The sequence below is a fragment of the Zonotrichia albicollis genome, chromosome 11, assembly GCF_047830755.1.
Source record: "Zonotrichia albicollis isolate bZonAlb1 chromosome 11, bZonAlb1.hap1, whole genome shotgun sequence".
NCBI classification, from domain to species: Eukaryota; Metazoa; Chordata; class Aves; order Passeriformes; family Passerellidae; genus Zonotrichia; species Zonotrichia albicollis.
In genome coordinates, this window is record NC_133829.1 from 15,740,888 (window position 1) to 15,761,015 (window position 20,128).

At 39.7% G+C, this 20,128-nt stretch overlaps 1 protein-coding gene across 2 annotated transcripts in view; it reads left to right on the forward strand.

Moving 5' to 3' along the window:
* Positions 1–20,128, forward strand: part of UBE2Q2 (ubiquitin conjugating enzyme E2 Q2) — a 46,013-nt gene that overhangs the window by 24,090 nt on the left and 1,795 nt on the right. For both annotated transcript variants that reach the window (XM_074549522.1, XM_074549521.1), the window contains 9 exons: positions 160–216; positions 2,259–2,399; positions 8,645–8,729; positions 14,105–14,165; positions 16,207–16,297; positions 16,618–16,676; positions 17,932–17,980; positions 18,844–18,939; positions 19,380–19,446. In XM_074549522.1, the coding sequence (XP_074405623.1) occupies positions 160–216; positions 2,259–2,399; positions 8,645–8,729; positions 14,105–14,165; positions 16,207–16,297; positions 16,618–16,676; positions 17,932–17,980; positions 18,844–18,939; positions 19,380–19,446 (706 nt within the window). The remainder of the gene's footprint in view (positions 1–159; positions 217–2,258; positions 2,400–8,644; positions 8,730–14,104; positions 14,166–16,206; positions 16,298–16,617; positions 16,677–17,931; positions 17,981–18,843; positions 18,940–19,379; positions 19,447–20,128) is intronic.

Consider the following 20,128-nt stretch of genomic DNA (forward strand, 5'->3'; position numbering starts at 1 on the left):
CCAGGAAAGCATCTTTATGCATCTTACCCTTATCTGCAAAGGACTGAAGTTTGACATGTCACTTTTGCATTTACTGCTTCTCTTTGAGAGTAGATTTGCTGATTTTGAAAGCAAATGTGTATGCAAAATTCATGCAGAACTTTCATTGTTGTATTGCAGAATGGAACAACAGAAGAAGTTACATCAGAGGAGGAGGAAGAAGATGATATGGGTGAAGTATGTCTATAAATGAGATTGTTGTCCTAATCTAGTAGAATTTTGTCATTTTGCTCTGCAATGTCTGGCTAATAATTAAATCAAACTGTAGCATGTAACCTCCCTGGAGTTCAACAGAAAAGATAATTAAAATTTGGATGTTTACCTGAATGTCAGCTTTCCCTTCAACCAGAAACCTAGTGAAATTTTCTTCTTAAACCTAGATCTCAGCTGTGAGGTACTTGGATACAGAGAATTGGACATCTGTTTGTGCTTTAGTCAAACAATACATAACATTGTGTGCCAAATCAGTAAGTTTTTGCATTGTTAACTCCTATTTCAAGCAGCATGTGAACTGGCTCTGATATAGTTGGAAGTGCCTCCCAAACTAAAGCAGACTTGCTGAGAGTAAATCAGTTTGCTGACTCATTGAATGGGTGAGCAGGTTTTTGATTGTAATAAATTGAAGGGACTGGAAGGACATTGAAGCAGACACAGTAAACTTTAATGTCCATGTCTGGCAACACGGGGCTCTCTTTATTGAGCTTTTTAGTTGTAAGAATCACCCTTTTTGCTTGCATCTGCTACATGTTAGAATAGCTCCAAGATTCTTGCTTTCTACACTACTATAGACTGCCTTATTATAGTAGAACTGTTCTGACTACTTCAGATTTAGATTTTCAATTGAGGTTTAGTAAGAATGAACAACTCTCTGAATAAATGATCTTCCTATAGAAAATATCAATGCTACCAAGTCCTTAGATTAATTTGTAGCAGCCTTTCTTATGCCATATTTAGCCTGATCCAGACTACATTTGCTGGAGCTGGTGTTGCTGTAAAGGTGCTGTGTCCCATGTCCTGCTGGCACAAGGCTCTGATTGCTTGCAGACTGCTAGAGTAGCCTTTTGCATTCTGGTTGGGTTACTTTGTAAAAAAGAGAAGTGATCTGCCATCATTTATCAGCTGTCGGGGGCATTGTGCATGGCAGTGGTATCTGTAACCTGTAATCTAGTCCCAGTTCTACGTGGAGAAGCAGTTTTCAGTTCCTCCGCTCTGTCATTGGAGAAATATGAGCATTTTGAAGAATACTCAGTCTGAAGTCTGTTACAGCTGAAGGAAACAGTGTTGTCAGATGCACCAGGTGCATTTCTTGTTACATAGGACATCCTTGAGTGTGGGTTTTCCTGCCATGCAAACTGATGGTGCATGGAGAGCAGCCCCAGGTGTGCCAGAGCTCTGCACACTGGAGTGTATCTGGTGGTTGTGTAACCAAGATCTGCTGGTGTGGCTGCTGCAGTGCTTCCTTTTTTGTGTCAAGGTGTTTACGTGCTTCCCCTCCTCTCCACAGGCAGCATTTGAATCACCTTCAGACAGTTGTCTGAAGCTCAGGGTGCTTCTCTGCCACAAAGATAAGCCCATCTCAGGATACAGAGTGGAGGGGTTTTAGTGCCTTGGTCTGGAACATAGAACTGAAGTGTTGGCTTGGGTGATCAGAATGTTTCACCACAGAATTTTGTCTTATGTCCTGATTCCAAAATTACTGCATCTAATCTCTAGCTGAAATGTTAGCCTTGAATAAAGTACACATAGTTTTCTAATATTTAACTTTCTTGAAGGGTTGCTGTAGCCCTGCCAGATAGGTTAAGCACAGCTTGTGAGAAGTGCAGTATAGTAGGATTCTAATTTCAGAAGGGCCTTTTAGAAATATCTTGGAGCCACCTTACCTTGAGATACTTTTGAATTCTCTAGTCCAGTTTGCTGCCTACTTCAGTGAGCTAATTCTCTACAGTCTTATCTTCTTGCAGAGATAGTGCTTGTTTCTGTGACCAGAAACATGTTGTGAATTTGGGTTTCATTTGTATTATGAAGGTTCCCTATACTTCCAGTGGTTATGTTGGCTGAGGGTGAAGTTAGAACAAACTAAAAATGGCATCCAACAATCACAAATCCATAGTGCTGTGCAGTATGTGAGTGTATCCCACATGCCTTTGGAGAGGGTTTCATTGAATGAAGAGCACAGGACAGTTATTTACAATTAACTTCTCTCTCTCTGTCTCTCGTAGGACATTGAAGATCTGGATCACTATGACATGAAGGAGGAGGAACCAGTTGATGGGAAGAAATCTGAGGATGAAGGCATTGAAAAAGAGAACCTTGCAATCTTAGAAAAAATCAGAAAAAATCAAAGGCAAGATCACTTAAATGTGAGTTAATGATTCCACGCTTTGTCTTTGCAATACTTCTGACTTTAAAACAGAGGTGGTTTTCTGCAAAGAAAGCCCACTCCTATACACCTAGACATAAATTAACCTGTAGCTGACTTTACCTGCTCATCTCCAGAGGTATCCATGGGTTATCCCTCTATTTCTTGCTTGGTGCCTTTGTTACAAGCATTAGTTTTCCTTGCAGAATCAGCAGAATGCCTCCAGGCTTTGAGCTTGACTTTTGTTGCTGAACCCTTATTTAAGTAAAAAAACTAAAGCCATTATTAAAATTGCCTGTGTTAAAAGTCATGGGTGACTTAAAATACTTGGCAAACCTGTGCTTAAATCCATTTTATGCATGAGTTTATTTTTCAGTAATAGCTGTGCCTCCTGGAAGTTACTGAAGGGTGGTGGATTGTTGTGCAGGTTTTTTATTGCCATGCATAAAGTAAAGGGCCTTCAGCAGCTCTGCAGCCTTGTTGTCAGTTTTCTGAGTGATCTTACCAGCAGGCAGTTGTAGAAAAAGTTCTCCAGAGGCTTAGAAATGTTCTGTCCCAAGTGCCAGGCTCCAGAGAGGCTTCTGTTTCTCAGAGGTGCATGTAGGAGGGTGTGATGATGTCATACAGCCTTAATTCTGTTTACCCTGACTCCCAAAGAAATCAAAGCTTTTGTTTCATAGAAGCTTAAAAGGTATAAACCATGAAATTTAATACTTCTGTTTATGATCTGCTCCATCCACAGGATTTTAAAATTTTAACACCTAAACCTGATTGGCATTTCAGGGTTTGAAAGCAGGTAAACACAAGGTCCCAAACTGCTTTGGCTGTATAATCAAGTCCTGTTCTGAGACTTGAGTAACCATAAGCACAACAGTCACTTACTGGTTTTGTTTAAACTTGAATGTTCACAGTTTGAGACTATGCCTAGTGAGGTTTTGTGTGTTTCTGTGTGTATAACACAAGCACCTAATAGTAAGGAGTCTTTAATTGTTAAAGAAAATTTAACCTCTTGCAGCCTGAAAGGCATGGCCTGCTTTACAATCATGTAAAATATGGTAGAACAGAAGAAAAGTTTTTGTGGTGTCAGCATTCTTCCTTGGTGCAGAAAGCCTCTTAAAAATCCAGATTTTTTTTTGCTATCTATTCTTTTCCTATTTGGCCAATACTGCCTTTCCTTTTGCTTTTTCCCTCCACATTTAGTGGAGCTGAAATGAACACTGCTGATTTTCTGTTTGACAACAGCAGATTCAACTTACATAATAGCTGTTTCTCATGCCAGGACACTCTGGTTGATGCTGGTGCATAAACAAGGTCAGCTGAGTGCAGGGAACAGGGCATTCAACTGCTGCTGAGGAACTGTGGTATTTTTGTGGGTCACCAGAAATAGCTGTGCTGCTGAAATAATTTCTCCAAGGACTTGTGGAAGTTTACTCCTAGGTGCTGGAGAACCAAAAGCTGTAGCTGTGCTACTGACCTAGGAAAGAGCTATCCCAGTAGCACTTTATTGGTCCTCCATGCTGCCAGACCAGGGGGCTTCTGATAGAATGTGTTAACCATGCTGTAAGAGCAGTTATTTGCTGAGTGTCCTAACACAGAGCAAAATTTCAATCTGTACAGCCCTCACAACTGGGTTTCTTAGAGGACACCGAGTTTCACAAACCTGAATGCAGTGGCTAAATTGGTCTGGTTTTTTAACCCTTTTGGGGTACTTTGTTTCCTCAGCAGAGGCCAGTAAAACAAACCCATGCCATTTACATGCTGCTTGTTGGAAATGGGAATGTACAGCATAAAACAGGGCTTTGACTGGTGCCCAGTGCAGCCAGAAGACTTTTCATTTCCTTTCCATGTTCTTTGGCCCAGATCCACGGGCTGTCCTTGCTCCCCTTGGCTGCAGTGCAGGCTGGAGCTCAAGGCTCCTTCATGGGAAAGCAGTGCATGCGCTGCCACTGTCATTTATTCCTGATAGGTTAAAGACATTTTTCTGCTTCTCAAGATGTTGTCCTAGGGGTTTTTATGGTTTATGTGTGTTGTACAAGTTAAGAATGTGTATTTACTAATTTTGTAAATGAGTTCTGTCTTTGGCAGTATCATGAATCCTATTCTTCTTGCTAGCATCAGGAAATAAATTTGGCTTTTGGTACAGTATGTAACTTGGAGCAAGAATTAATCCTCCTCTTAACATTGTAATAACTTTAAAGAACCACTTGCTTACCTGTAGTTAAAATAGATCTTTGAACTGGAATCATTAACTTCAAATATTTAACAACTTGCTGCTGCTTGCTTTTCAGAGGTCTCTCCCCACATAGTCATTTCAGAGACTAATGCCTTTCTTATTTAGATAATGCTATTAGCTTTTCCTGTCTCATGCTGAGGAGTTTAAGCACTTCTCTTCAAAAGTCTCCAATGTCTGTACTTTCATCTTCAGATTTTATGAAATCTGAGGTGTCATTTCTATTTTTAGTCTAATCCTTGAAGGAAGTATGAAACTACTTGAACTTCTAGGAATGATTGTGCTTCTGCTCAAAAATGGAGAAAGTTCAGTAACAAATGGAACTTATGTTCTTTAACTCTTTTTGGGTTACTTTAGATTTCAGTTTATTATCTTGGTGGAGTTTACATGTTTTGTTTCAGCAAGTGATTTTTGGTCTTGTGGCTAAATCTCCTGAAATTTGTTGAGTGAAGAGGTTTCCTGTTGCATTCTGATGTGTTCACAGTATTTTTCTGATCAGGCAGAAAACAATCAGATCTTTGGATAAAAAACTGCAGTGAGCTGCACCTCCTATCCCCTATAACTTGGGGGGAGAGCAGGCTGTGGGTGCATTTTGAGGGTTGGAAGGGGAAAAGAAACCCCTGATGTCTCTGTGCCCTTAGTACAGCAGGGCAATGGCCAGTGCTGGTCCCACTGCCCCACGAGGTTCCTGTTTCCAACAGTGGCTCATCCTTGGGGGGAGGGTTTGAGAGCAGGACAGGCTTGTAGTGGTGCATCTTGTGAATATTTTTCATGTCCAGCAGTTTTGGCTGTGAGAATTCCTGCATTCCTCCAGGTATTTCTGTTATGTGCAGCTCTCAGCAGCTGGCATGTTGTCACATAGATGTTTGCCTCTTGCAGCAGGGATTTCTCCAGCTTACCTGCTCATTGCTCTGGAGAGCTACAACGTGGTACAGGATGGGATGATTGAGATTTTTTGTGCCTATTTGGTTACTTATTAGGAAAAAAAAAGTCACTTGGGTCTGGTCCTGCAGCTCATTTAACTACTTCAGATAAAATGGCTTTGCCTTCCTGCTCTTGGTATCAGCCCCATGTGACAGATACCCATCAGATCCCATGATTGACCACTTATGTCTGAAGCAGTTGCAACTATAAATCTTACTGTCACAATTTGAGAAATGGGAACTTTATCTCCCTTGGAGTGTCAAGTCCCACTTTTCCAGAAGGATACTGTTATTTATATCTGGGTTCAGTCTTTGAAATTATAACTTACGTGTACTGAGTTATGGAAAAAGTTTTTAATTTTAGTATCACTGTAGTCAAAACTGACCTCAATGCTGTGTATGGTGCAGTGGTGGGATGCAAGTTGTGCTCTCTTCTAAACTGCACTTAAGACAGAAAATGAAGACACCAGAATGAAGACGTGCTTCAGAGCACTGGTGTTTGCCATTAGGCTTACCATCTGGTTTAGCTGTTACCTTCCTCTTCAAGTTCCTCCAAGGGTAGTTCAGAGCACATAAAATAAGCCCCTGTGCTAAACTCCTTAAGTTAAGCTTGCTATCCTCTTTCTCCTGATTGTAGACGACTGGTTTACAGTCCATCGATTCTTTAGAGCAGCAAGTGTAACTATGTTTAGTGCTGCTATATAAGGAGTGAGCAGCCCAGCCAGAAACCCCTGGGGGAAAAAGGGTGAAGCCAAAGACAAAGTGTGTTGAGGCTTGCTTACACACTACAGCTATCTCCTTTAATACCACCTCATTTATCAGCTGTTATAATGGAAGTCAGGGGGATGTGGGTGTGTTAAGCTTTGGTTTTTAAATGTCTCAAGTACAGAAGATACTTAAATTTTCATTTGCCAAGATGAACTTCTAACATTATAGAAATTCAGTAGTTGAATTGGATGGAAATAGAGATGCAATGAGAGAGGTAGTTTTCCACAGAATGTCTTTGACCATCTAACTTGTTCTTAAATTGCCTATATTTATAGGTTGACAATCTGTGGAAAGTGAATGAAAATTCCTTCTTTTAGTAAGAAATGCAGTGGAAGGGGCAAGGATCTGCACAGCTCTGCTCAGAGGAAAACCAAAGTCTTGACATTCGTCTATGAAATGTCTTTCCTCCAGACTCCACCTATTGATGAGTCCTAATCTTAATGCTCACAAAGCACAGCAACTATACAAAGAGTGGTGATTAACACTGCTGTGTTAACTGGTTAAGTGTAATGCTTCATTTTTCAGCTAATCTGTAAATAGTTGGCATAAATAGTAGTAATATACAGATATTGCAAATAAACAACCTTTTTCCATAAATTTTGAGAAATCCCTTCTTTGTCTGATACTGCTGTATAGAGAGGAGCACAGTAAGTAGAGAAATTACTTGTCTGAAGCCTTGTTTGTATGTAGCTTTTGTTTAATCAGATGAAAGGAGTTGCCTGTTATTTGCATGTTTAATTACAAGGTTCATCCTTCATACTGGTCTGTTAAGAAAAACTAGTGGAATTTCAGAAATCTGCATAATTAAATCAAAGGTGTATGAAAATGAATAGCCTTGAAAGAAAAGTCCAAGTGTATTATTTGGTACTATTAGACAGAGAAGACAGAGGACTATGTGGAGGCTTTACCATCAAGTAACTGTTACTGATACTTAATTTTTATTAAGGAGTAATTTGTTCCTACAATTAAGACATTGGAGAATATAAAACATCACTGTGGACTTCAGGCAAACAGGGAGGATGTTTTGGGTATTAGGTAATGGTCACAGCTGCTTCATATTCTTCCAGAAATAGTTTTGACACTTGTGTCCAAAAAGGATATGTTTATAGGTGTTCATAGTGTCTAGAAGGCAACTAAAAAAATAAGAATCTTTGAATTTTTAGATGGAGTAAAAAAGCAGCCTCATCAATTTACTTATTTAGTACTTTATGAGACAGGCTGAATTATCCTAGGTGGGTCTTTTTAATTTGGTAGTGGGGCAGTTTTATTTTTTGTCATGGTTTCTTCCCCCCAGCCGTGCTGATGAGCTCCATATGATAGCCTGTATTTCAGTGGCAGTGACTGAAGAGCAGGAGCAGAAGGGAACTGCCAAGGTCCAATGGAATAATCTGCCTTTGGGAAACAGACTGATGGTGAAAGCCCAAGTGTCACAGGGTCAGGGTTTGGGGTGGTAACTACCTTAGCTCTTTTGGAGTCCTTGTTCCTCTTCTGTATTTTACATCTTATAATGCTAACTTTTATCTCTCTGCTTTTCAAAACTCTTGAACCTAAAGTGGTATTTTGGGTGGGATAAGCAGAGTAATCACATAACATATAGGAAAATTGGTTTGAGTTTTTCTCTCACTTTGAGGTGCTGAGCAGTACAGAACTGAGCTCTAAAAGAAGAGAAGAGATTTTGCCATAGTTGCATAAATCACAAGAACTATGACAAGTCACAAGAAATATTTTGTGTTTTAAGGTTTACATACCTTTGTCTTCCTCTGTGTAGATGTTGATTTTTTTCACTCAATTGCAATAAGTATTGCTTATGTTTCACGTTTTCTAAATTCACTGCTTGGTCTTATTCCTCAGGAAGCTGCTGTTCTAGAGTGGGTGTTTACCAACCCCTTTTTCAATGACCAAATAAAAATATACCTCTGAGAAAGCAATAATACCTTGTGTAGAAGCTCACTCTTAGGATTAGGCTTACTTTTCTTCTCAGTGTGTAAAAGCAGGATGTAAGATTAAATATTTCACTCTGAGATGTACTGTGCATCCATCTTGGAAATTAAAATGCCAAAGATTTAGCTCCTTTACAGAAATATACCTGTTGTACCTTGATTAAAAGTTTGTATCACCTGTAGCATTTAGTAGTATATATTAATGTTCTTTAGAGGGAGGGCCTTGTTTCTTTGGGATAGACTTTGCTCACCAGAATATTTACCTTTTCAGAAACCCAGTTCTCGTACAGAAATTAATATATTGTTAATACCTTCTAGTTAGTAATGTGAAGTTGTTTGTAAATATTACTTTTCACTTATTTGGAGTCTTTTTTGTTTATTTCAGGGTGCAGTCTCTGGGTCAGTTCAGGCTTCAGATCGACTTATGAAAGAACTCAGGGATATATATAGATCACAGAGTTATAAAACAGGTAAATGCCTCAGATTTCCCTTTTTGAAATATACTTTAAATGAATTCTCTTGGGAAATACTTGCTGCTAACTTCTCTGTGTTTTGTTGTCCTGTGTTTGTATATACGTGCATGTTTGTGTGTGCACATATGTAAAAATACATAGATACATCATGTATACTCTTGTTACATAAAGTAGTTTATTTGTGGAGAAAAGTCAGAACATCTATTCCTTGCAATAATGATGTGAGTTACAGTGGAAAACAAGCTTGTATTTTAAATTAGTTGGAGTAATGAGCAGTGATTATCTTGAGGTAGTGGATGGCTGTTTCATTTATTCCTTATAGGAGCTGTAGCTAAAGTAGCTCAGCAAAGGATTCACAATTTGAATTGCCTGAGTGTTACTGTATGAGAAATAGAAATTACATGCATTTTGGGAAAGTTGTATTCCTCTAGGTCTGCCAAATGGACAACTCCATCACTGCAGCCAGGTGTCAGACCCTGGTGCAGGCCAGGGTGAGAGCAGGAGGAATGCCTAATTAGGGAGTCAGTATAAACTTAAATACATTTTCGCTTTTCTGGACTTGTGTTCATATTTATTTCTAGTGGACTTAAACCTCACTTGATGATGCCATTTTAATCACATGTACAGATTTAATCACATGTACAAATCTTATACACATTTTAATCATGTGTGAAAGAACAGAGGTGAGGAGATAATAGGTTCCTGTTTTGATTTGTCATATTTAACTTTTAGGTCAATTGTTTCATGTGTGGAAGTGCTGGGGACGGCGGTAAAATGTCTGGGGTATAAATTTGATGAGGTGACCTAGTGTTGATCTAATGCAGCTCCCTTTGGCTCCTCACCCTGCAGCTGAGTGCTTGCCAGTGTGCCCCAGTGACCCCCTGTGTGGGAAGGAATGGGTTGGTGTGTCTAGGGAGGAGGAAGCAGATCTGTGTGAAGTCAAGGGGGATGCTTTACTGCCTGTTTTGACCTTCAGGGTTTGTTTTGGTGGTCAGAGCTAAGGCTGTAACAGCGCTGTGGGGTGCTCAGGCACGTGTGGTACCCCTGGGGTCAGCCAGGGGCCCCTGGCCAGCTGTGGTTGGAGGGGAGGGTTAGGCTCTCTAATAGTGCCATTTCTTGGCTTTAGATAAACAAGTCTTAATGAGTTGCAAAAGACTGATCTTCATGTAGAAAGCATACTCTGAATTATGAGGAAGAGCAAGTCTTGCTAAACATGACAGAAAGATGAGGTTCTAAAGGGTGAGAGCAGTACCTTAGAGCTTATGACTTTGGAAATATGTAAAAACACTGCAGCTGGATGCCTCATGTAGATCTCTAAAATATGGTGATGAAGTAGTGTCAAGTGGAGGTTGACACTACAAAGATGATGGCAATTCTGCTTTGAAACACAGTCCTACTGACACATTTATTACATTGTGCCAGTAAATTGATACTGTTTGTTATAAAACTTGCCTGGATTCATTCCTTATGGTTTCATTTATTCTTCAACCTTGAGTAAATTTATGTTCTTAGTTCTTCTCCTTTGCATAAAACTCCTGCTTTCATAGGCTTGTTCTGCCTTTTGTTAGGTAACTGTCACCACGTGCACAGGCTGTGGCAGTAATTGGCTTTTTTAATGTCAGTTTTGTTAGAGTACTTGTCCCGTGGTCCATTTTACCCTAAATTTAATTTCTTCCTACTAATGCACAAAGGGAACCATTGTGAAACTCCCAGGTTCTTGTAACTGTTGCAAGGTAATTTAATGCTGTTTTCATTTCTTTGTGAGACAAGCCAGAAAGGCTAAGGCTGATTTTTAGTTAGGTAAGGATCACTTTATTTAGTTTTCATGAGGTTACATGTTTTTAGGACTGACTGTAGAACACTGGGAGTTCTGAAGTGAATAGTACTTGTAGCAATAGTATTTTAATTTTTTTTCTTCTCTTGGACTGTGTTATAAAAAGAGTACTATTTAAAGACAGTGGCTTCAACTCTAGCTGTACATTCAAGGTAGTATCTATTTTAGAAATTAATTTCCTTTATCAAATGAAGCAATGCTGCTGGAGTTCAAGCAAAAGATTACAAACTTGCTCTCAACAGCGCAGTTGCTTATCTACCTAGGAAATCTAGGGGAAGAACTGCCCTTAAAGAAACAGAAAATAATTTTCTTATGAGCTGACAGAAGCAAAAAATACTCCAGAAAATTAAGATACTCTGTTGTGAATTAGTTTCATTAGCCTGTTCAGATAATGGGAGCCACAAGTCCTGTAAAACAAGATTATCTCATTTCCAAATATCAGATTGGAGATTCACAAACGACTTAATGTAATTTAAGGGATTGAGAAGGGAGGGCAAGAAACAAAGAATTTGGGGACATTAAATGAAATCTTTTCTGGTTGTATCTTTAGCATCTGTTTTATTCAGATATTGTTCTTATGGACTTCAATTCCCTGGTTTTATCCAAAGACTGTGTGGGATTTACTTTTTGATATAGTAATGTTGCTCTAAGTAAGATGTTGCCTCTGTTTTGAAAAGAATTTTCTATGTACATTTCAATTTCTTACTCTTTTGCTTGCTTCACAGTTCCATGAGTTTCTTTTTACTTGATCACCTCTTTTACTTGATCACCTTTGAGTAATAAAAACCCTACCCCACCTTGTATTTAAGCAAGAGGAACCTACCTTGATTCCTTTCCTAAATTAAGGACTGCTCCTTAATTTAAAACTGCTGTTAGTAAGTTAAATTATTTTTGACAGCAACCTTTTCCCTCTCACTGTCAAAATTACAAAAAACCCACATGAATTACTTCCAAGTAGCATCCCCTTGATTATTCAGAAAACCCCAAACACCCTCCCTCAGCTTTGGATGGTGTTAAGTAGCTTTTGTATCAAGATCTGGAGCCCCCTTGCTGCTGCCCCTGAGGACACAGATGCTGTTTGGCTCAGAACTCGCTGCCTGGGGCTGCTGCAGTGTCTTGCACTGGTGTTGTGTCTCTGAGCACCCTCCTGCAGCTGCTGCCTTAGATGCAGCACAGCCCTTGGGGTACAGCTCTTCCTGCTGGGGAGGCTGCCAGCGTCTGGGCCTTGGAGCTGGGCTGGGACAGGAGCTGTGGCTGAGAACAGGAGGCTCAGGGTGGTGGGAGGAGTGCGGCTGAGGGCTTAGGGAGTGAATAAAGGGATGGAAGGTTGGCAGGGTCTCCAGCTTGTCAGAGTGACCCTGAGAAAAGTTGCAAAGTCTCTTTTCCCAGCCCAGCAGTTGAAGAAGCAGTCAGAGCTCTTAATTTCTTCGTCTCAAGGTTGTTCATTGTTTCTTATCTATAAAATTCTTTCTCCTGTCCTGCTGAGGTCAGCTCAGCAAGACAGTCAGAGGCACCAGAGGCACTCTGCCTGCCCCCCAGGGCAGTGTTATCTTTTTATACTAAAAACTACATGTACAATATTTACAATTTCTTTCCAATACCTATCACCTATGTTAGACAGTGAGCTTCTACTCTAAACCAGTCTGTAAGTGCCAACATCACAGCAGAAGATGGAGGCCAAAAAGAAGAAGAAAGGCTGGACACACCCAGTTCCCTCCATCTTGCCTCCTGAACCCCCATTCTAGAAACCCCAAAATCTACTTTTCCACCCTGTGATAACTTCACTAATATTCTACCTAAACTGCTGTGGCTTGCTGACCTTCATATAAGGTTGGTAATTTGCTCCACGGGTCATAATCGAACCCACAGGTGTTTTGGGCTCTGTGCCAGGGTCTCTGAGCCCCCTGGCAGGGGTCCTGGACAGCCAGAGGGATGTCCTGGGTTCCCACAGAAGGTCTCTTGTGATCTTCCATTGTTAAGCACAGTGTCAGGAGCCTTACTGTAACTTACTGCCTTCTCTGTAAAAAGTATTGTTTGCTCCCACTTGGATGCAGGTGGAAGAAAATATTCTGGATACAACAGTGGAATAGATTTGTCATTAATGGGAGTTGACAATGAGCAGAGTTCTGAATGTCAACTCTTTTGTTATTACATCAGAGCAGTACAAATTGAAATTCTTAGAGTTTGTGACTTACACTAAGGTCAGTTCAGAAAATAGTATCCTTGGATCTGGGGAATTGGAAAAATGCCTTAATAGCTCCTTTGGTTGCTCCTCAAAGACAGATGCCACGTCCCTGAAGTAGCTACTGATTAAAAGGGACATGGATAGCACAGTGAGTATGTGTTCAGGCCCACATTGTCATTCTAGACATAGAAAAATTAGAAATTGTGCTCTTGGCTGCAGTACCCACTTGTTAGTGGCTCTCAGAAAGGAGAACCAAGCATGGGTGCTTTAACCTGTGTGCCAAGTTTTGAAATGCTTTAGAAATTATGGTGTCTGGACAGCTTGAAATGTCACATGTACTCCAAGTACTAATGCTTATAAGCTTCAACTGTAAGAGTATTTTTATGCTAGAATAATAAAACTTAGAAATTAATGTCCCCCATTCCTTGGGAAGAATGTGGTGACTGTAATCTGGTGGCTGTATTGCCTTCAGAAATTCTAGGCAAGTTCCTGATTAGTATATGGCTTCCAAATAATTAGGTCAGTAACAAGGATGCTGTTAAATATTAGGCCAGGTAACAAGTTTAATAATAGTGAGTTAGTCTATATGCATGAATATTCTGTGAAAGAGGAGGTTTCATTTCTGCACATGACTGATACCATGCTCTAAATCTTGCTGGGTGGTTAAAGATTTATTGCTTTTTCCAGAGCTGCTTATGAATTTATGCAGAGAGGAAACTTTGAATATACAAGAAAATGGCAGATAATTTCCATCCTTCCCTGGGAAATGAATTGCACAACTGTTGTTTAACATGCTTAAAACAAACAGGGCACTGAAAGTCACCAGCTGGCTCCCACAGACCATTCCATTCTTTAGGTGCATCTTTCTGGCTTCCTCAGTCAGCTGTTGGGAATGTGCTTCATCCACTGCTGTATCTCCTTTTTGTTGGGTTTCTGTTGCATACCCTGTCCTGTGTGCTGTCCTGGTCTGTCTGTACTGATGGGAACCTGGGAAACACAATGCTGCACACTCACACTGTGTTGTGAAGTGTCTTAAAAACACATTGGTGGTGTACTGGGTGTAACATACAGTGAGTAATAAGCAAGCTGGAGTTGTTGTTGTAGAAGGTTTGAAGGTGAAATGGTTAAGTATCAGAAAAAATATTGATTATTGTGGAATTTAATAGAAGTGAAAACACTTTTTTCTTGTAGCTCCTCAGAAATGCATCTGCTACTGGAGGAAGGATATGCCTCAGTATCCTGCCCATTGCTTTCACCTTCTGACAGTATTCAAATCTAAAGCAAAGAATGGTTTTGCTAATTTTTCTATCTACACTTTTAGTGCATAATTAATTCCATCTAATATTTCTACAGGGATATATTCAGTGGAACTGGTAAATGACAGCTTGTATGAATGGCATGTTAAGCTTCTCAAGTAAGTTAATAAATTCTTTGCATGTTCTGTACAATCTTGTTTTAGTATTGCTGGAGAGATTCTTTTGCTAAATGAGTATCTCTAGCCATAGTATATAAATCACGATTACATTATGTGCCATGGCGTATAATCACCATCACTGTAGTACTACAGTAAGGGTAATTGTAGCCACTAAGTAGTGGCTGTAATTCTGATACATAGAAACATGTAGAGATGGACCAGTAGTGATTGAGCTGGCAAAGGGACTGACCTGCTTTTCCCTGCCAATGCTATGTGTATTGCATTAACTGTCATTACTGTTCAATTCTAAAACTGCTCCAAAAGATACAGCCTTAAGTGACGAAAATTCTTTTCAAGAATTTTTGCATTGATTTTATTTTTGTTTTGAATGACAGCGAATTCCAGCTTCTAGTTGCACTTAAGATGTAGGAAAGAACGTAACTGAGTGTCATTAGTTGTTTATTTCTACAGTTAAACAGACACACAGCACTGAAACTTATAGCTATCACAAAAATGTGAATTATATAATGCTATGTACCTTGTCTTCTGTCATTGTCTAGTATACCAAGTGAAAAGCAGTACATAACTCACCTTCTTACATCCATAGTCCTGTAACTTAAATCCTAGAGGTGTTAGAGTGGAATTATTCCTGGTAACAGGATCCCTGTACAGTACCCTAAAAGAGAGGAGGAGCCTACCCACACTGTGCTGGGGGGCTGCAGCAGTTGGCAGTGGATGGAGGAGCTTCCCCGGGTTCAGAGATGTCCTGGGGGAAAAGGACAGAGGCTGTTTCAGCACAGGAGTTAACCTGCAATTGTTGCCTTGTCCTAGGGGTGAGACTTGTGCAACCTGGGTCACCAACTGCTGAAATAGTTTTGTTTCCTTCTTAGTGTAGTCATGGGCGTGTGAAGGTTTTGAGGCTGAAAATGGCAGGAATGACACATCAGAGAAATCTGTGTCACGTTATTGGAGGCCTTTCCTATTGGGTGTGTCTGTAACCAAGTGCTCAAACCAAGTGCAGTGATTTGAAACCTCTGTTCAAGTGCTGTGAACAGGTCTCATTTTCTGCCCTCAGAAAAGAGGAAATGGAGTGCATGCAGCAAATGCCTTCCAGAATGTCTAAGAAAAGAAGTGTTGTGTTTGTTTATTGCAGCAAAAAGTGTGGAAACAAATGCACTATGTGCAGAGTACAGAGGAAAGACCCCATGTGAGGAAGGAACAGTATTGTTACTTAGAACAGGTCCCTTTGAACTGGCACAGCAAAAGCCATGCCTTGAAATGAGAGGTTCCTAAGCACTGGAAGATTTTTTTTCTGAAATAACTTCACACTGGTAGGATGGGGACTACCTGCCCAAGAGGTTGTGAAATGAGATGTTCAACTTTGTAGTTTCAGCTGTAGTAGAGGATTAGGTTAAGGGCCTTTCAGCCCCTTTAACATCTGCTTTTGGCTGGCTGCAGGTGTTTTTGACTGGTCTCTGCTATTTAAAAGTGGATGAGGTGTCAGATGAACCCATTGGGATTAACCCAGTGGGGTCTGCATTAATGGCCAGGCTGCTAACCACCAGCATTTTGGAACAAACAGTTGTTGAAAATCTGCTGAGCAGAAGCTGCTGGCTTTAGTACTTCTGCTGATGCAGATTACTTTTAACAGCTGATGCAGAAGTACAATTACATATTCCATAAAAGATTCACTAACTATGTGCTGAAAACAAGATTACTACAGTCTTCCTGTTTTTCTCCCCTCTTATTTGAACACAATTGAAGAGAATTAAAATTGCTCTTTTCAAATAAAGAGCTTATTTTGTGCTATGTTTAAGCAACACTTGATAGCATTGGGAATGTTGTATGTTGCAGCAAGCTTTTATGCTGCTCTTGTGGCAAAGTTTTTACTTGGTAAAAGGATCAGTAATTTCCAACATTTCACCTTAAACTACAATTTGTAAACTACAGTTACATAAAGGAGGTATTTAAGAGGAACTACTGTTTACAGGTATTGAAAATAGTAATTTGATCCATGGTCTCCCCCCTGCTGCTTTTACAGGGTTGATCCTGATAGCCCACTGCATAGTGATCTTCAGGTCTTAAAAGAAAAAGAAGGTGTAGAATACATTTTACTCAACTTCTCTTTTAAGGTAAGTGTCTGTAGGACAAAAAGCTTCAGTTAAATTTGAGGCTTTCTATAGAAAATTGCTGAAATGACCCTCAGCTGTTAATAATGGATCTGTGGTATTAAAAAAAAAAAGGGTAGGAAAAGAAAACTACCTTTTAAATTAATCTCTGAAGCATCCCAAAAAAAAGCTTTTTTGCCAATACTATGGAAAGTGAATTTTTACACAACTGAAAAATTGTAGTACTTCGAATCTGATTTGACAAATAAGGCTATTGAAATACTTTCTGTTTGGGAAGCAGTGTCACAGTATTTTCCTTAACCTGTTTTTTTTATTTTTCTCAGGATAACTTCCCTTTTGATCCTCCCTTTGTGCGAGTGGTGTCTCCTGTGCTCACGGGAGGGTAGGTTTGAGCTGCCCTGCAGAAATTGTGCTTTGTGGTAAAAATGTTAAACTTGAAAAACTCTGTGCCTGCCGTATGTGTAAGAACTGACCTCTGTGGGGAGTTAACATTGCTCTTCCTTCTCCTCTTGTAGGGTGCTTTGAATGGGTCTTGATCCCTGTGTTGCCTTAAGTTTGCTGTAAAGTCTTACCCGTCTCTCTCTTGCTGGTAGCACTGCCATAAAGTTTTTGTTTAAAAATCCCTCAAATGCTAATCCAAAACTACAAAATTTCATTGAAAACACGCTCCAAATGTCATCTAAAGCATGTTTGACATGCTGTCTGTGGAACTTGTATATACCCATGGAGAGACAATTTCACCTACCAAGGCTTTTAGGCATCTCCTGGTGACAGGAAATGATACTTGCTTTTGAAAATACAGTCTGTGATAGCTGGTGCTGATTCTTTTGTGATTTGAATTGTCATGTATTCTTCTTTAATTCAGTAAATGGTTAGTGCAGTTAAATAGGGTTCCTGAGGGTTGCTGCTATCTCAAAATTAAACAAGCAGACCCAAACACCAGAAAATTCATTGGATTCTAATTTGATTGTACTCAGACTTCTTTTCAGAATGAAAAAAGGATGGCTTTTCAGTGGTCATTTCCCTGTGAATGTCATATGGATCTATGAGGTATAAATGTTTTGATCATAGAGGAGAATACATTTTGGCAGTGGTAAATTCTCTTCCCTCAGTCGACGTTTTCTCATGCTCTGATGTTCTGCTGAGTCCCAGTAAGCACAATGGATAAAATATTTTTGAAATTTAAAAAAGGTATTTAGAGAAAAAGAGCAAGAAAAGATCTGGTAATCTCATGTTGTTTATAAGTGCACCTGCATTGTTTGAAATGGCGTTAAACTTCTTCACACAATTGAATGTTGTTTTCTTTTAGCTACACATCTGTACCCTGTGTATGTAGAGTAGCCATAAAAAGTAACTTCGCTTTTTCCATGGTCTCTGCAGTTGTGCAGAATAGCTCAGTCAGTGGTTTAACCTAAGTCTAGTTAGCAAACAGCTTTTTTTGTCTCACTATGCTAATTTTCTTTGCCCAAGTATTACATGGCTAACTAGTTTCAATATATTACTGGTTAAAGGGCATTTCAGCTTTATGAACAAAGAATTGAACAAACAAGTTGGCAAGAGCCTAAAGTGCTGTGAGCACTTGTACCTTTCCACTAACTGCTGATGCCAAGTATATTTTCTTTCACATTTGTTTCTAGGTATGTCCTAGGTGGAGGTGCATTATGCATGGAACTTCTTACTAAACAGGTAAATATGAGCTCTGTTATCTGGATAATAAAACATGCCTGAAAATAATGAAAATAGGTGCTTCTCTTGAGTTGAAGAATCTCTCTGTGGAATAAATTACACATTCCAAAGGAAACATGGTGGAATTAAACCTCAGTCCCACAAGATTTGCCTTGCTGATCTTGTTTGAGATCTTCTTTTCTGCCTTGGATGGATGACAGGAGATGTGAGGAAGAGGCAGGCAGTGTGAGCAGGTCAGCTTGCAGCTCCCAGAATCTCTGTGAGGAAGGCAGGCAGTGTGGGGAGCAAGACAAGTTGTTTTCTTTTCTAGAAGCCTCTTCAACCACTAAAGTCAGCTCTGGAGAAGTGAGGAGTACAGGTGATTATAGTCATAGATGATTTGTGCAGGCAGTGTGATTTTCTCTTTAAAAAGTAAATTAATGAAGTAGTTTACTTGCAGGCTCTGGCAGAAACTCTTGTGAGCTCTGAAAGGTAAAGCAATGCCAGAGATGAGCAGAGTTCTTACAGCTTACTGAACTGACTTCATTAGAGATCAGTCTTTTCTACTTCTTGGAAAAAGGAGTTGTAATTTCTGTTGTGACATTGCTGAAAATGTGTCAATGATGTAAGGATGGAGCTTTTTTGTTCCTGTCTTGCTGTATTTTGGAATGTAGTTCAGTCTTTTAATTCTTATGAATTCTTAGTACTAGGACTGTATATAATTCTACAGACTTTCTGTGGAAAATAAATGTTAACTGAAAATTAGCAATTGAAACTGGAATGCAGGAAAAAAAACTCGCAAAGCAAGTGTTCCAAAACAGATGTGCAAGGTGAGCACAAGAAGTGAGTACATGTTGTATGTTAGCATTCCTTTCCTCCTCCAGGGCTGGAGCAGTGCCTACTCAATAGAATCAGTCATCATGCAGATCAATGCCACTTTAGTCAAAGGAAAAGCCAGAGTACAGTTTGGAGCCAATAAGGTAAATGTGCTGTGTTTCTCAACTACACAAATCACTGTTGGGCATCCATTTACTTGCTGACTTGCATAGAAGATGTTTAATGCCAGAATTGCTATTGCAAATATATAGCTGCATTTCAAATTGTCTGGTCTCTGTATGAGTACTTTATTGGCAATTAAATATTTTTATGTAATTACAAGTGTATGAGAGGGATAAAGCCTTGGGATGGGCAGGGTAGGCTTTTGCCATCCTTGTATTGGCAAGGGAGGGGAGGGAAGGACAATTAGAATTGGGAGGATTTGGAATTTCTGGCTCTAAGAAGAAAACCTTGAAAGCCAGGAATGTTCTAATGTTGTGCAGGGACTTTATTTTTAAGCCCGCTGTGTAATTTCCTTGTTAGAACTGGTTTTGAGTCTTGATGTCTAGATGCAGGTTTTTATATTATTTTTTTCTCCTTTCAGAATCAATATAATCTAGCAAGAGCACAGCAGTCCTATAAGTCACTAGTACAAATACATGAGAAAAATGGTATGTATGTTCTTGCCTCTTTGTTCTTGTCTGCACAGCACCCTGGGAATTGGTGTTTGCCACAGAGAAACCTGAAGTGACAAAGTGCCTTATTTTGGCTTGGGAGGACCACAAATGTTTCTTCCTTCTTTTTTTCTTGCACTAGAAAAACAGTAGTGCTTAAATAATGTGACTGTGATCATTGCAACTTTTCCATTTTACTTGAATGCTGTGTGTGTGTTCCTGCTGCTTTTGAGAGGCAGCTGCATTTCATGTTCAGCCAGTTCATCTAGGAACCTCACTGTAGCTTTAGGGACTCTTAATATTGGCAATGTATTTGCTGGGAGTTTATCCCTTTCCCTGAAAGATTTTGTTTCAATGTGCCAAGAACCTAGTGGAAATAATCATTAATGAAGAGAGAAAGTAGGGAAAAAGACCTGAGACTGAAAAATACAAGAAGTCCAAGTGAGGTGTACTATCTGGGAAAGTGTACAATAGAATAGGGAAACACCTGCCCACCTGTGGGCTTTTAAACTCTTTTTAAAGTCTCTCTACTGCATAAAACAAGTGTACAAGTGCTTCAGGTGTAATTGAATTTACTGTGGCAGTATGAGAAGCCTGAGGCTTTAGGAGGTTTAAGTAGCTTATGTGTTACATAAAGGAAGTCTGCAGAATTGGTTCTCTGGTCTTGTGATGAGGGAGT